General features: G+C 41.1%; 1 protein-coding gene across 6 annotated transcripts in view; it reads right to left on the reverse strand.

Annotated features, from left to right (window-relative positions):
* The window catches only part of ebf3a (EBF transcription factor 3a), a 115,128-nt gene that overhangs the window by 32,258 nt on the left and 67,870 nt on the right, over positions 1 to 15,000 (reverse strand). For 4 of the 6 annotated variants that reach the window (XM_085994691.1, XM_085994693.1, XM_085994690.1 and 1 more), the window contains exons 7-8: positions 7,779 to 7,860; positions 1,157 to 1,301 (exon numbers count right to left, since the gene is read on the reverse strand). In XM_085994691.1, coding sequence (XP_085850817.1) covers positions 1,157 to 1,301; positions 7,779 to 7,860 — 227 coding nt within the window. Of the gene's footprint in view, positions 1 to 1,156; positions 1,302 to 7,778; positions 7,861 to 7,992; positions 8,105 to 15,000 lie in introns of those variants that run through there. The other 2 variants (XM_085994694.1, XM_085994692.1) reach the window with 2 other exon arrangements.

Consider the following 15,000-nt stretch of genomic DNA (forward strand, 5'->3'; position numbering starts at 1 on the left):
AAACCAACTGAGGTGTCCACCCAGCTGCCCTGGCTGAGGTCAGCTAATTCAATACAGACCAATGCAACCTGGGGCCTTTCTAGTGTGCATGACTCCAAGCAAGGTGGGGCATTTACCCATTGACCTCTCTGGGCAACTCATGATTAGGTATACCAGGCTTTGGTTGTTATCAAATGAAACATCACACATCATTATCTCTTAATATTTCATTATTGCCATTTTAGTTGGCAAACTTATTTATTAAAATGTCTTAGGGGAGTCTCGAATGAATACAGTATTTGGTGTTGTTCCAAAGAACATTATTCACTTTTTCATTACACTTGAAAAAAATTGAGACGCAAGTCTGCTTTATTTCTTCAATGCATTTTCCTCTCCCCAAAAAAGCCACAACCCTTATCAAATAAGGCAAATAAGTGCATTTTTCCCCAATCTAATAAGACTTCCTGTTACTTTGCAGTTCCCATCAAATGCACTGTGACTGGAGCAGGCAGAGAGTCAGTTTTCGTCCATTGTATTCCAGATTTCAGCAATTCCCTGGATTCAAAGTCACTTTTCCCTAGTTTTCTCTGCGCTCTACCTTCCCTTTGCAGGTGAACCAGGCAATTAGTCAGTCATGTATAATCGGTTAGAAGAAAAACATTTTTCGTGCAGTTCTTTTCTCGTATGCAAACCTCACAGTTTTCATCCGCAACAGCAGGGCCCAGCAACAGGAAACTGAGCTCACAGTAAATTCTTTACAGATTTGATCATGTTCTTTTTTGAACCATCACTGTAACTTACAAATTCAACCTGCCAGTGGAGTTCGGTGCTGCTGACCACGGCAAGGCAGTTGCCAGAAAGAAATAAAAGCAATGGCGGAAGCTGCTAGCAAAATAAAATAAAGTGAACTATTCCAAAGAAACTGAAGATGATGTGGTTTCACTGGGAAAGTGTTCGGTGATATAAAAAAAATGAAATTCAAGAGACGGGGAAGTAAATAGACTCGTGATGAAGTAAAATGGTAGTGTTGACTAACTTGTTCGGAAATATTTTTTGACCATTATTTGAATGGAAGCGCAGCTTGAAGATTGTATTACTGAAAGAATAGAAACATAAAATGTAATGAAAAAAAAGCTTCTGCAAATCATAAGGCGCAATGTAAAATGTGTATGCCTACCATTTTCCAGATAAGAAGGGGCCGTACCTTCTGAAGGGTCAAGACGGCGAGCCCGCCTTCCATGCTTAGAGTTGTTGTGTACAAACATGTTGTCTGAGACAGCCAGCACATGGCCATCAACATTAACTGTTGTCGATATAACAACCTGGGAATAAAGAACACATTAGTTAGGGAATAGTTACAGTATTGTGGAAAAAGTCTGCAAAGTGCTGACACCTTAATGAGCTGAAAAGAAATACAAGGGCCTTATTTTACAGTTAAATTAAACTGTCTTTGCTGAGAGTGTGGAGTGGTGCCAGAATAAAGATGCTCCTTTCAAGAACAGTTTATGTAGTCGCTATAAATACCTGTCATTCATGCAGCCTCTGTAAAAGCTTTCTCTTATAATTGTGTCTCTTAAAAACCCGCCACACTAATTACAATTTAATCTGCCTATTATGTTAACAAATGAATGCAATTCATGGGAATATTCTACTCACCATTATCAGGCCCTAAAACACCCCTCAAGCTACTCATTTAAATAGTTGCTGTTTTCATTGATCTATTGATATATTGATTAACTAGTTTATCTAATTAGAATTACCTCACTTGAGAATGGGTTCACATGAAAGGAGGCAAGGATTCTGAAATTACCACAAACTCTTTAATAAATCAGTAGGCTTTCCTGCTTTCTCTTGGTAAATTATCCCAGGTCAATTTTCCACTTGCATTTAATCACTAATAATGAACTTTTTTGCATCTGAAAAGAAAGGGCTGAATATGAATAGTGAAAGTGTTTTCAATCAGTGAAAAATAAGCCCCTCTCAAGTTCATTTTGATGGTGATTGACCCTGGTATGTCAATGGAATTTCCCCTTTTGAGTGAAAGAGTTTCATTCTGTGTCCAGGTTCAGGGACTGGCCATAGGATAGATGATGGATAGAGACTTCTCGGGCTTCCAGCTGCTTCTTAGTAGTAAGTGGAAGGGAAAGCATACAAAATGCATGACCCTGCTTTAAATGCTAGAATGTGCTTCTGTGAAATTTATTTTGGAAATTCCATCACTTGCTTTAAAGTTCAGAACGAAGCAGGAAGTATTAGTTTTCTGAAATGATTCTTTGCCTGTAGAATCTGCCTTGATGTAACTGCCTATTTTAATCGATACCCTAAATTCATAATGCAGAGAATTGTATAACCACAATAACATGCCTTTTTAAAACATATATTAAGTAAAGGTTAAAATGCGTTCCTAACAGTGGAAGTGCCACGTGTTGTGTGAGTAAGAACATCCAGTTCTAACCACTGTGATGAGCTCCAAAATTTTGAATCATTACTCTCAAGCAACAAAGCGTGGACATTGTGCCGGGGTCAAACTTTCTAACCTGGGGTTGGCGTGGAGCAAGCCCTGGAATGTTCTGACTTGAGTGTAAATAATGCTGGCATTATTGGATTGAGCTGCTGCTGACAGAAGTTATGTAAATCAATTTGCACAAACATTTTTCTATATTTGTGGTTCTTGGAAGGTTTAAGAAAAACCTTTAATATTCATGGATTTAGTTCAGATATAAAACGCCACCTCTCGATCTTACCAATGTGCTGCTATTGCCTCCATTGTTTTAGCTGAATAGTATTTGCTGCATTACCAGGTAATCAAACAATTGTATAGTAATAACGTTACCCCAAAATGACAGTCATTGTGCCAATCAATGACTCGAATGTATAACTATTAAAAACTATATATTCAAAGTTTATTTTTTTCTATATTATATAATAATTCAGTATAATTATGTTGAACGAGAATCGACGGTTTGGCTTTTTGATAACAATTCAGATTTGGTTTGCAGGATATGAAAGTCAGGCCAGAGTGTCAAATCACAGCCATCTTTGATTTGTCATCATATGTAGGTCATTGACTGAGGAAATGTGTGCAGTTCAGCACAAAACAAGGAATGCGATATTCCTTCATGCTCCTGCAGTGCATCTCAAGAAAGGTGCTGAGGCAGTGAAATCGGCAAAATGATTGTCTAGGGTCTGACACCCAGTTAAGTCCAGTTAAACCTTCTGAGAAGCAGGGAGATTAGCTGAAGAGACCCAAGAAAGGCCTTCTAGTGCCTAGTGTCTCCACTGTCGACTACAAGATCACTGGTGACTGATGCTTCTTTTAGTCTTCAGTGAGACAAAGAGGACATTTCCACTCATTCTAGGTTTGACCTTCTGCTCCACATCAATGGATCAATATCACCAATGCCATGTATCTGAGATGCATGAAAAATGGAAACACTACTGCATTTTTGCAGTGAGAATTTTTACCCTGTTATAAAATTCTTCTGCTCAATCATTTTGGCTCATACATTTGGTTACACTTCAAGGTGGCAACAATGTGTCTCCTTGTATAGTTAACCACAGACACCTTTCTCAAAACCATAATCAGATAGCATGATTCATAGCTTACTACTGCTGATTCTGAACATATACTAGACTCCACCATATTTAGTAGTCTATTGACAATGCAGTTAAAACTTTCTACTCTGGAAATAATTTCATTTTCATGTAAGGCCTGTTAACCACGTTGCTTTTTGGGATATATTACATTAGTCCTCAAATAAGATAAATGAAAACAGAAATGTGGTTTATCCGAACATCATTTTCACTAAATAATTGCCTTTTCCTGTAAGAAATGTAGAAATTTGTATTAGGTACCATCTGCTCCCTTATTCTGTAACTACTCCAATGCACAGAGAGAAAACAATGCACAGACTCGTGCTAACCAGTTAAATGAACAAATACGTTTAAACGTATAGGAAAAAAAACTGCTGCAATAATATTCCCTAGGAAATCTCGACTGACTGTACGACAATCTGCAAACTACTCTGTTTTACAAAATGAAATTCTGTAAAGTAGGATCACTTGAGTTTAAATAAAGGCAACACTGTCCAAGACTTAGCACTTGGGCATAAAATCAAATTTCAATAAAGTACCTTTCTTACTATATTAGTTTTTATTGGTTTTAGTGTCACTCATTGAACATTGCATTTTTCTTATAAATTTTTGTATTCTTGCCTCTAGCCAAGCTGTTCCAATAAGCTACAACACTGGCATCTACCCGACAAAGTGGAAAGTTGCCCAGGTATGTCCTGTCCAGAAAAAGCAGGACAAATCCAATCCGGCCAGTTACCGCCCCATCAGTCTACTCTCAATCATCAGCAAAGTGACTGAAGGTGTCATCGACAGTGCTATCAGGTGGTACTTACTCACCAATAACCTGCTCACCAGTGCCCAGTTTGTATTCCGCCAGGACCACTTGGCTCCAGACCTCAATACAGCCTTGGTCCAAACATGGCAAAAGAGCTGAATTCCAGAGGTGAGGTGAGAGTGACTGCCCTTGACATCAATGCAGCATTTGACTGAGTGTGGCATCAAGGAGGAGCCCTAGTAAAATTGAAGTCAATGGGAATCAGGGAGAAAATGCTCCACTGGCTAGAGTCATATCTGGCACAAAGGAAGATGGTTGTGGTTGTTGGAGGCCAAACATCTCAGCCCCAGGAAAATCGCTGCAGGAGTTCCTCAGTGTCGTGTCCTAGACCCAACCATCTTCAGCTGCTTCATCAATGACCTTCCCTCCATCATAAGGTCAGAAGTGGGGATGTTCGTTGAAGATTGCATAGTGTTCAGTTCCATTCTTAACTCCTCAGATAATGAAGCAGTCTGTGCCCGCATGCTGCAAGATCTGGACAACACACCTCCATGACAGCTGGATCGGGTGGCTGGCGAAGGGCTGGGCTGTGCCTGGCAAGGTGACCAGGGTCAGGGACCTGCTCAATGGCGGAGGAGCAGGCTGGATGGCACCGGAGGAGCTGGCGCCGGAGGAGCTGGTGCAATGCCTGTCCTAGGCCAGCGTCTGGCGTGTGGCTGATGCCATCAGGATGCTGAAAGTGGCACTGGGCCCTGACTCCACTAGGTGTATCGAGGAGGCTCAAGCACATGGGGCGGTCCCGTCTGAACTGACCCCCATTCGGACGGAATTCCTCATCAGCGCGCGGCCCCGAAACCCCTCTCGGGAACCGGCGCCTCACAACTTGAGCCGTCTCGGGGAAATGGCCTCCGTGCCATTTAGTTCTGTGCGGAGGGGTTTCCTGTACGGGCTGCTCCTGCACACTCTCCACTTTGTCATCTTCGCCTGCCATCCGGACACGCTTTGGTGTGCAATCTTGCCGTCCGGCGGAGGCGGAGGTCCCCAATGGAGGGCTCTCTACGCGGGAGTCCTCCCTTTATCTATTGGGGACTTGGCCTGGAGGGTGTTGCACGGAGCAGGCCCGTGCAATAAGCTTTGAAACAAGTTCACAGACTCCCAGGCCACTTGCCTTTTTTGCGGTCTAGGGGAGTCCGTGTTCCATGTATACATAGAAATGTGAGAGGTTGCAGCCCCTCTTCCAGTACTTGAAGGGGCTGCTCCTCAATTTTTGGCTGCACTTCAGTCCCACGCTCATGATCTTCGGTCACCCGGTGCGGAGGGGAGCGGGCGGGTCAGAGTACCTCCTCGTAGGACTGCTCCTGGGCCTGGCCAAAGTGGCCATTAATAGGTCCAGTCAGCGGGCAGTCGAAGGGGTTGTCCGGCCCGATTGCCTGCCTCTCTTCCGCAGCTATGTTCGCGCCCAGGTGGCCCTGGAGGTGGAGCACGCGGTGTCTGCCGGCACACTTGAGGCCTTCCGAGACCGGTGGGCGCCGCGGGGACTGGAGTGCATCATCACCCCGGCCAATGTGATTTTAATTTAACTTGATAAGTTTTAAAGTTTTAAAAATTAATTTAAGTTTTTAAGTTTCTTAACAGTTCATTTGTTCGGCCGGGGGAGCAGGAGGCTCCACTCGGATCTGTACAAACTCTCCACTGGGAACGCCGACCCTCATTTGCGTGAATTCCTGGAGACCCACTATCTGGATGAACAAGTGAAGATGATCAAGAAGCTTGGAGATCACATCACCAACTTGAAGAGACTGGGACCCCTGCCTTGCAGGGAATGATGGCTTGTGACTTTGTACAAAGAGCTGAGACCTGAGCTCTGTAATGTCATTAACTGTAAATAAAATGTAAAAAAAAAACCTGGACAACATTCAGGCTTGGGCTGATAAGTGGCAAGTAACATTCGCACCACACAAGTGCCAGGCAATGACGATCTCCAACAGAGAGAGTCTAACCACCTCCCCTTGACATTCAATGGCATTACCATCATCGAATCCCCTATCATCTACATCCTGGGGGTCAACATTGACAAGAAACTTAACTGGACCAGCCACATAAATGCTGTGGCTACAAGAGCAGGTCAGAAGCTGGGTATTCTGCAGTGAGTGACTCACCTCCTGACTCCCCAAAGCCTTGCCACCATCTACAAGGCATAAGTCAGGAGTGTGATGGATTACTCTCCACTTGCCTGCATGAGTGCAGCTGCAACAACACTCAAGAAGCTCGACACCATCCAGGACAAAGCAGCCCACTTGATTGGCACCCACCTTAAACATTCACTCCCTCCACCACCGACGCACCATGGCTGCAGCGTGTACCATCTACAAGATGCTCTGCAGCAACTCGCCAAGGCTTCTTCGACTGCACCTCCCAAACCCGCGACCGCTACCACCTAGGACAAGGGCAGCAGGTGCATGGGAACACCGCCACCTCCAAATTTCCCTCCAAGTCACACACCACCCTAACTTGGAAATATATCACCATTCCTTCATCGCTGCTGGGTCAAAGTCCTGGAACTCCCTCCCTAACAGCACTGTGGGAGTACCTTCACCACATGGACTGCAGTGGTTCAAGAAGGTGGCTTACCATCCCCTTCTCAAGGGCAACTAGGAATGGGCAATAAATGCTGGCCTTGCCAGCAATGCCCACATCTGTGAATTAATTTTTAAAAAGTATGTTTGTCAAAGAACTCACTGTTATAAATCTACTATAAAGAACAATCAAAGATATGTTCATGCATTAAACAGAGATCGATGTTAATGGTATTTTTAGTTTAACAAATGAATTAGCAATTGATTTAATCAAATGCCAATAATTTGAATTGAATTTACTATTCTGTTTTTTTTAATAAACACTTTTCACAAAGAAATTAGACTTTTTTAAATTGAACGAGCATTATTACTAAAGCATTTCATTTGATGGATATAAGTTAAATATTTTTGATATTATTTTAGAACTAACAAATTGTTTCAAACTTTTTTACACGAGGTGTCCCAATGGTACAGCAGGTTCATGCACGAACATACTCCGTTACGGAGTTATAGGATGCGGGTTTGTGCCTGTGATTCTGCACACAGAGTTTCTGGTCTCTGCTGGATTGTTTTGGGAGTTGCTAAATGGAGGTAAGGAAAATCGGCAGGTGTGTTAACCCGGGCCACTCTCCTGTACCTTCTTATAGCTGATTACACACAGTCATTGCCAGAGCCCTGCGAGCAGGTCACTTGTCCAACCTTTCAGTCAAGAAATAGTGCATGGCATAGGCCGGTCTAAAGAGGGGAGAAAATAAATAAATAAATGCGTGCAAAAAATGTCAATTGTCTGTTTTATACCAAACAACAGATATCTACCAAAAAAGCCCCAACAAATTAAGAGCCCATTACAAAGTACATTTTTTGTGTTTAATTACCTGGAATCTACGCATGTCTCTTGGATTTCCTGCATTCTTCAAGCAGTTCTGATTGCACTTGAGAAAAAACTTTAAGAAGAATCTAAAATTAAATATAGAACACAAAAATATTAAAAATACATGAGAAGAATAAGCGAATGGCAGCTTTAACTGATGGGTGAATAAATAAGATCGTCATAAAGAACAAAAAGCTGCATTAGTATGCGTGGCTCACATATTTTGCTGCCTTTGTAGTACACCTTTTATTATTCATTAATATATCGTTCACAGTTTCCCTTGCATGCACATCTGCCATCAACATAAGTCACTTGATATTCCACCCACCAATTTTTACTAACAACTACTCTGCAATTAAACCAGGCAAAGTCAATACCCAGGTAAATTACACACACCTGCGGCCATGCTTCATTTTAACTACATCAGAATAGGACCTAACAAGGTGAGAGCATACAGCAAAGTTATGGGCCTGTCAAGCAATTAGGTTTCACTTCGGGGACATACGCACAGGGCAATTATGCTGCACATTACAACCTGGCTAATCTTCTGAACAAATGTCATCTGTGAGGGACTGGGTGAAGACAGTTCATCAGCAAATGTTCCTCCTCTTTAACTGCCATCTTTTACATATAACAACATAAATGAATCTTTTATGCAATCTGAAATATTTTGATGGTCTCTTGAAGCATTTAAAAAAAAAATTATTGTTCACCTTTGGAGCATCAGAGACAGCATACTACATACAGTTTCAAACTCTCAAGGCATTTAAATTAATTTCCTAATATTTTATAACATATTGCTCTTAATTTGTCAATACCTGCACAAGGTCACTAATAAAGCACATGAACCAAATTTTCTGTACAGCAGCAGTGACAACCACTATACCATGCCATCACCAAATTTAGAAGCGATCATGGCCTTTTTGCTGTTGGATAACAACAACAACTTGTATTTATATAGCACCTTTAACGTAGTAAAATGTCCCAAGGTGCTGCACAGGAGTATTTTAAGACAAAAAATTTGACACCAATCCACATAAGGATAAATTAGGGCAGCTTGGTCAAAGAGGTAGGTTTTAAGGAGCGCCTTAAAGGAGGAAAGAGAGGTAGAGAGGCGGAGAGGTTGAGGGAGGGAATTCCAGAGCTTAGGGCCTAGGCAACACAAAGCACGGCCACCAATGGTGAGCGATTATAATCAGGGATCCTCAAGTTAATTTTTGTACATTTTCACACGGTCTAGCAATACTGAAAAATAGCAAAGCATTTCCTATTTGGGAGAAGCCTGGGCAAAACGATACAGGTATCCTTTCATTGTGACCTGCTCCAGTAACGACAACATTTACTCGTTGAGCTGGTAAATTTTCTCTGGGTTGTGTCCTGCATTGAGTCAGCATCTAGCGCCCCTATAACTTTTTGATCTGAAACTGTCAGGCAAGTATGTAGCAAGGCAGCTTGGGCATAAGGTGCTGGTCTCTTAGGGGGTATTGGCTGTACCAGGCATCAGGAAGTCAAAAGGAATTTCTAGTCATTTGCTCTCTTACTCTTCGAACAGGAACTTCATAGGTGATATCTGACAGCCTGCATGAATTTGTGTTTTCAGCCACCAGTGCTCAGAGGATGTTCTGTGCTTGTGTTGAAAGCAACAACAAAAAAAATCTTTTTGTGTGGCAGAAAATCTTTGACTTCAGCACCAATAAACTCTTTATTACTGCCAAACACAGATTTGCTGATCACAGAGAGGTGATAAAAATCCTGTGTTGTCATTAGTGCATTATGCTTAATTGTGTACAGTATGTTTAAGGTTGCATCGGTTGGCCCATTATCAAAATGACCATTATGTACACTAATTCTCTGACCCTGTGTTTATTTCCCTAAAGAGTCATAATCTTTCACAGTAGGTTTTAGAGTAAATCAAGCTTGAAATATGGGCTTTATTTACTTCTGCTTCTCTCCAGCTTGACGGTAGGCTCTAGTTCAAGCTGATCTGCTGCCCCTGCAAAACAATGCCACCCACCAATATGGGACGGGAAATGGGTGTACTGTGAGGTCTTTGAATTGTTTTTTGTTTTATTGGCCAATATAACTCATTTGGAAATCTCCTCTCTAATCTTCAATAAATTCCTTACAACATGCCAAATTGGAATTTCCACTTTCTTGAGCACTTTTATATATTGCAGTCCATTCAAGATCAACATAGTGTTCATTAACACCAAACTTAGCATTCACACTATTGTCATGATCATTATGGCAGATATTTTAAATATTTAATTGAGGTTAGAAAAGACAATCAAATGTGGAATTTAAATATTTGCCAAATAGAAGCAGGGATTTATAGAAGAGTAATAGACGCTAGATGTTTTTATTAAAATAAAATCATCCGCAGATGTTGTAGTTGCCATGAACAGTTTATATTTTTGTACAGGTCACTGTTTACACAAATACTATCCCATAATTCCTTGATACACTAATATGGCTTATGACTTGTGTATGAGGCATGTTAATGATACAAATAACACTAATTCACAAAAGCTAAAGGTTTGGTCTTTCCATGTCATTTTCACAGCCACTTCAATTGATGCATGTTTGAACTATGAATTGGTTCATTTATTTTTACTTTTATGAAGTTGATTAGCAAGAGCTCTTTTCTTATCTGATGAAAATCATTTTAATTGTAGTGTTAGACTCAAGTGTAATATCCATTACATTATGTGCTGTTTAAATTCTACATGGGTATTGTGTAAATTGCTCCTTTGTGAGTGTGGAAGCAATTATTACTAAACAGCACTCTTAAATGGCTACAGAACTTTGTGGTGTTGTTCAGACTATCAGAAACAAAGCAGCCTGTTTAATTGTAATTTAATGGAATATCAACGAGTCTATGGCATTAGATGCTGGCAAACGAGAGCAGGAGAGAAAAATTAACTGCAATTATGTTTGATTAAAGCTATCCTTCTCAATAATCAGCTATCCTGACAAGCCATGAGGCTCTGGTGGGTTTCAGGATGGCAAAAGGTGTTGAGCAATATTAGGGCCAATAAAGGAGATATTAGCATAGCTAATTACAGCAGCACAAAACCTGTAAAAGGGACCTCTGTGTATTGTAATGTGTGAAATAATTGGCTGAGTCCGTTATCAATTACATGAGGAATGAATTTGGTTTGTCACTGAAAAGCTGATGAGATGCATTTCATTTGACACTGCCCCTCTCCCCAATGTTTTGATGTAACTAAGGACTTATCAGCTTTTATCAAAAGCTGCAACTTTCCAGTGGCCAAATCGCTGATAAAATTATCTTGCCAGCAAGTGTTAGGTAATTAATACAACTCATCCTCGCTGCCTTGCTTGCTACTGCTGCTTTTTGCCTAACTAAAGCCACTAATCATGTAATAATGATTTCTTTCCCTCTGGTCAAAGGAGAAATAGATTAGCTCTTTAGAAATGCAGCTGGCTTGATGTTTAAACTGTTTGTGCTCCATGGCACTAGTAATTGAGGAAAAAAAGTCAAAATTTTCATTGTTTAGAATTTAGCACTTTTTCCTCTCTCTCTGCACATACCTGGTGACAGCAAGAAAAAGAATATACTAGAGTCCTGTTTCTCTGAACAACTTGTAGATAAAGAATTAGTTCCTATAAGTGACAGTGCTAGTAATTGGAATTTAGCAACAGCTGTGTAAAAATGCCATAAAATCAGCGACCTGATAGTACTGGCAGTTGAGAGCTTACTTTTCTCACTAGGTGGTAAAGGGAGACATTCAAGCCTTGGAGAAGACAATCCAAAGAACCACATCGCTATGTCAGAGGATAGGGCTATGAGGGGAAATGGAGCAACCTGCACTCTTCAAATATGAGGGGAAGTGACTCTATGGGGACTTTATAAATGTATATATGATAGTAAATTGTACAAAAGAGGCAAATGCAAACATTCTTCAAGGTACCATGCCTTTAAAGAAACAACTTGCTATCTATCCCAAAGCACTTCACAACCAATGGATTACTTTTGAAGTGCAGCCACTGTTGTTGTGTAGACAAATGAAGTAGCCAATTGGTCCATAGCAAGGTCCCATGAGCAGATAATGAATAAATGAATGAGTAGGTGATCAGTTTTTGGTGCTGAAGGTTGACCAGGGAAAGTTTGCCAGGACATCAGGAGAACTCCTTTCTCTTCAAATAATACCACAAGATCTTTTACATCCAACTGAGGAGGCCAACAAGGATTTTGTTTACCATCTCTTCTGAAAGACAGCACCTCCAACAATACAGCACTGGAATCTCATTCCAGATTATGAGCCCCAGTCTGTGGTGGAGCTTGAAACTTCTGAAAAGTGAATTTAAACTAATATCAGGACGTTCTTCACACAAAGTGATTTACACCTGGAATGGTACTTCTGCGAGCGGTGGACTACATAATAAATTCAGACAACCAAATTTTGATTTGATTTGTTAAGGTTTATTTAAAGTTTGTTTAATTTACAGATAATTTGTTTTTGGTCCAATCAAAAGAGTACACCTGGAATGGACTTCCAGATAGAATAATATAATCAGAAACTTTGGAGGCACTAATCAGTCTTGCATCAATCCCAGGTAAAATAATGGAATCAATTTGGAGTAAATTTTAGGATTACCTATGTAATAATAAAGTAAATAGCAGCAGCCAATACAGATTCTGGAGGGAAAGATCCAGCCTGACCAACTGCTTTGACTTTTTTGAGGACGTGACATCTCAAATGGACTTCGGAAAGCCCTACAATGGGGTATGCATAGATTTCCAAAAAGGCTTTTGGCAAAATTCTGTATGAAAGGCTGCTACTTGAGCTGAAAGTGATGGGAATGGATAAGAAATTTACTGAGGATAGGAAGCAGCAGATACTTGTTAGGGCAGTGATCAGGGTGGTGGGAAGTGCCGAATGAAGTGCCCCAGGAATCAGTGTTTGGATCCCCACTGTTTCTAATTGACATTAATCTCTTAGATGCAGAAGCTTAATGCAAACCGACCAAATTCGCAGATGATACCAAACTAGAGCGGCAGTTGAATTCATTAATGTGTCAGTGCAGGGATAGGGTGGGATATGTGTCGGTGCAGGCTCGATGGGCCGAAATGGCCTCTATCTGCACTGTAGATTCTGAAATCTGAAATCTGAATCTGAAAATAGCTAAGCGTAAAGTTGAAAATAATCTAAGGGTAATAGCAGACTTGGTGCTCAACATGACAAATCACTAAAGAGCAGCAATTAACTAAGTAAATAAAGTGCTGAACTATATTGCCAAAGTAGGAGAGTACAAGTCAAAGAAACTACTGATTAAACTGTATCGTGCTCTTGCCAAGATCCACCTTCAGACCTGTGTCCATTGCATAAAGGAGACATTCAAGCCCTACAGGCAGTGCAGAGACGCGCACAAGACCGATCACTAGCATCAGAGTTATGAGGAAAGACTGAAGAAACGAGGCTTTGCAGCCTTGAGAAGAGGCAACCTTATCGAGAAATATAAAAGGTAAATCCAAAACACTACTTCCTATTACAATGACGAGAGGATAAGCGGGCTCAGGTTCAAACTAGTGAAAGGCAAATTGAGGCCTGATGTCAGGAAGTTCTTCACGTGACAGACTGATCAGCACATGGAATAGAATTCTGGAAAGGATAGTGGAAGCAAGAACCAAGGAATAATTTAAGAATCAACTGGATGCTGTGATGGGGGAACTGTAGTTTTATTTTTTCCTAGATGGATGAGTTAAAATGGCCTTCCTCTTCTGCATCTATTATATAATACTGTGAAGAGACTGTTGAGTGCTATGATGGATTACATGTTTTCTGGATGGATGGGCCAAATGGCCTTCCTGATCCATATCAATGTTGTGCTCTTGCGAGATTTGAGTCTCGGATCTAAATAGCACTCGGCAAACCCGAGTGATAGAGTAAAAGTTACATCCGTTCTCAGGCAAGCAATATTGCGGCAGGTTGTCCCACCTTAAGCTAGTTGGAAGAACTGACACTATAAGCCCACCCACTGCAGGCACATTTCCTGTCAGATTGACTGCTAAGCAACAATGAGGGTTGTCAGAAAGAACATCAATTTATATAATGCCTCATCACATCTCTCAGGAATATCCCAAAGCGCTTCACATACAACGAATTGCACATAGCAAGGTCCCACAAACAGCAATGAGACGACTGATGATTTTTGGTGATGTTGGTTGAGGAAAGAATATTAGGCAGGACACCAGAACTCGCTGTGCTTATTTGAATAGTGTTGTGGGTTCTTTAACATCCACTTGAATCACCTGAACATGCAAACAAAGCCTCGGATAATATCTCATCCGAAAGAAAGCACCTCCGAGATGCAGAAGTCCCTCTGCACTACACTGAAGTATCAGCCAACATTATGCCCTAAAGTCCTAGAATGGGGCTTGAATCCACAAATTTCTGGTGCAGAATTGAGAGTGTTACCATCTGAGCCAAGCTGACACTGGGGCTAGCAGTCAATCGACTGTTCCAACTCTCGGGGACTTGGTGGCTGTAAATGACCTCAACTGGGAAATAAAGGGAGAACATAAGGGAATCAAAAACAACAAAGTGTAAAAGGGAATACAATACAGGAAACTCTCGTTTAAACGGCACCTAAATATCCAGAATTCTCTATTAACCGGCAAAATTCATATTCCGAAAACACCTCAATACCCGGAAATGTTGCCGAGTCAGAGTCCGAGTCTCCCGTGGTGGCCGAGTTAGTCAGTGGGGGTAGTTCTCCAAACTGCCACTACTCGGATTCTTGGCACTGTCAGAAGTCCGAACACCTCAATAACAGGAGTCTGACTCTTTGTTTGTTAAAAATAGCCTCGGTAGATAACCCTCTCCATCATCCGGAATTTTTAATCAACCGGCACCATCCTGGTCCCGTTGGTGCCGGATACCAGAGAGTTTCCTGTACTATTGGATAATATAAGAAATAGTATATACCAGAATATATGGACCAGGATATAAACCACAAAATAGCCTCCAAAGAAAAACATGAGCATACAGGACCTGCCAAAGTGATACCTTTGAGTTTAACATCACAATCACCTATGTCACACTGCCTCAACGTTGCAATTATGCAGCACATAATTGTAAGGAAAGAAACCTTTTTTTCCAAATAAAAATCTATATACTATACATAACATATCTGTGGACTAAGTTTCAAACTCCAATTAAATCTAACACTTCTACGGAGTTTCATGAAATTGTCAGAAC

Source organism: Somniosus microcephalus, chromosome 8 (assembly GCF_052327205.1).
Source record: "Somniosus microcephalus isolate GS21.2 chromosome 8, FLI_Smic_1.0, whole genome shotgun sequence".
Taxonomy (NCBI): domain Eukaryota; kingdom Metazoa; phylum Chordata; class Chondrichthyes; order Squaliformes; family Somniosidae; genus Somniosus; species Somniosus microcephalus.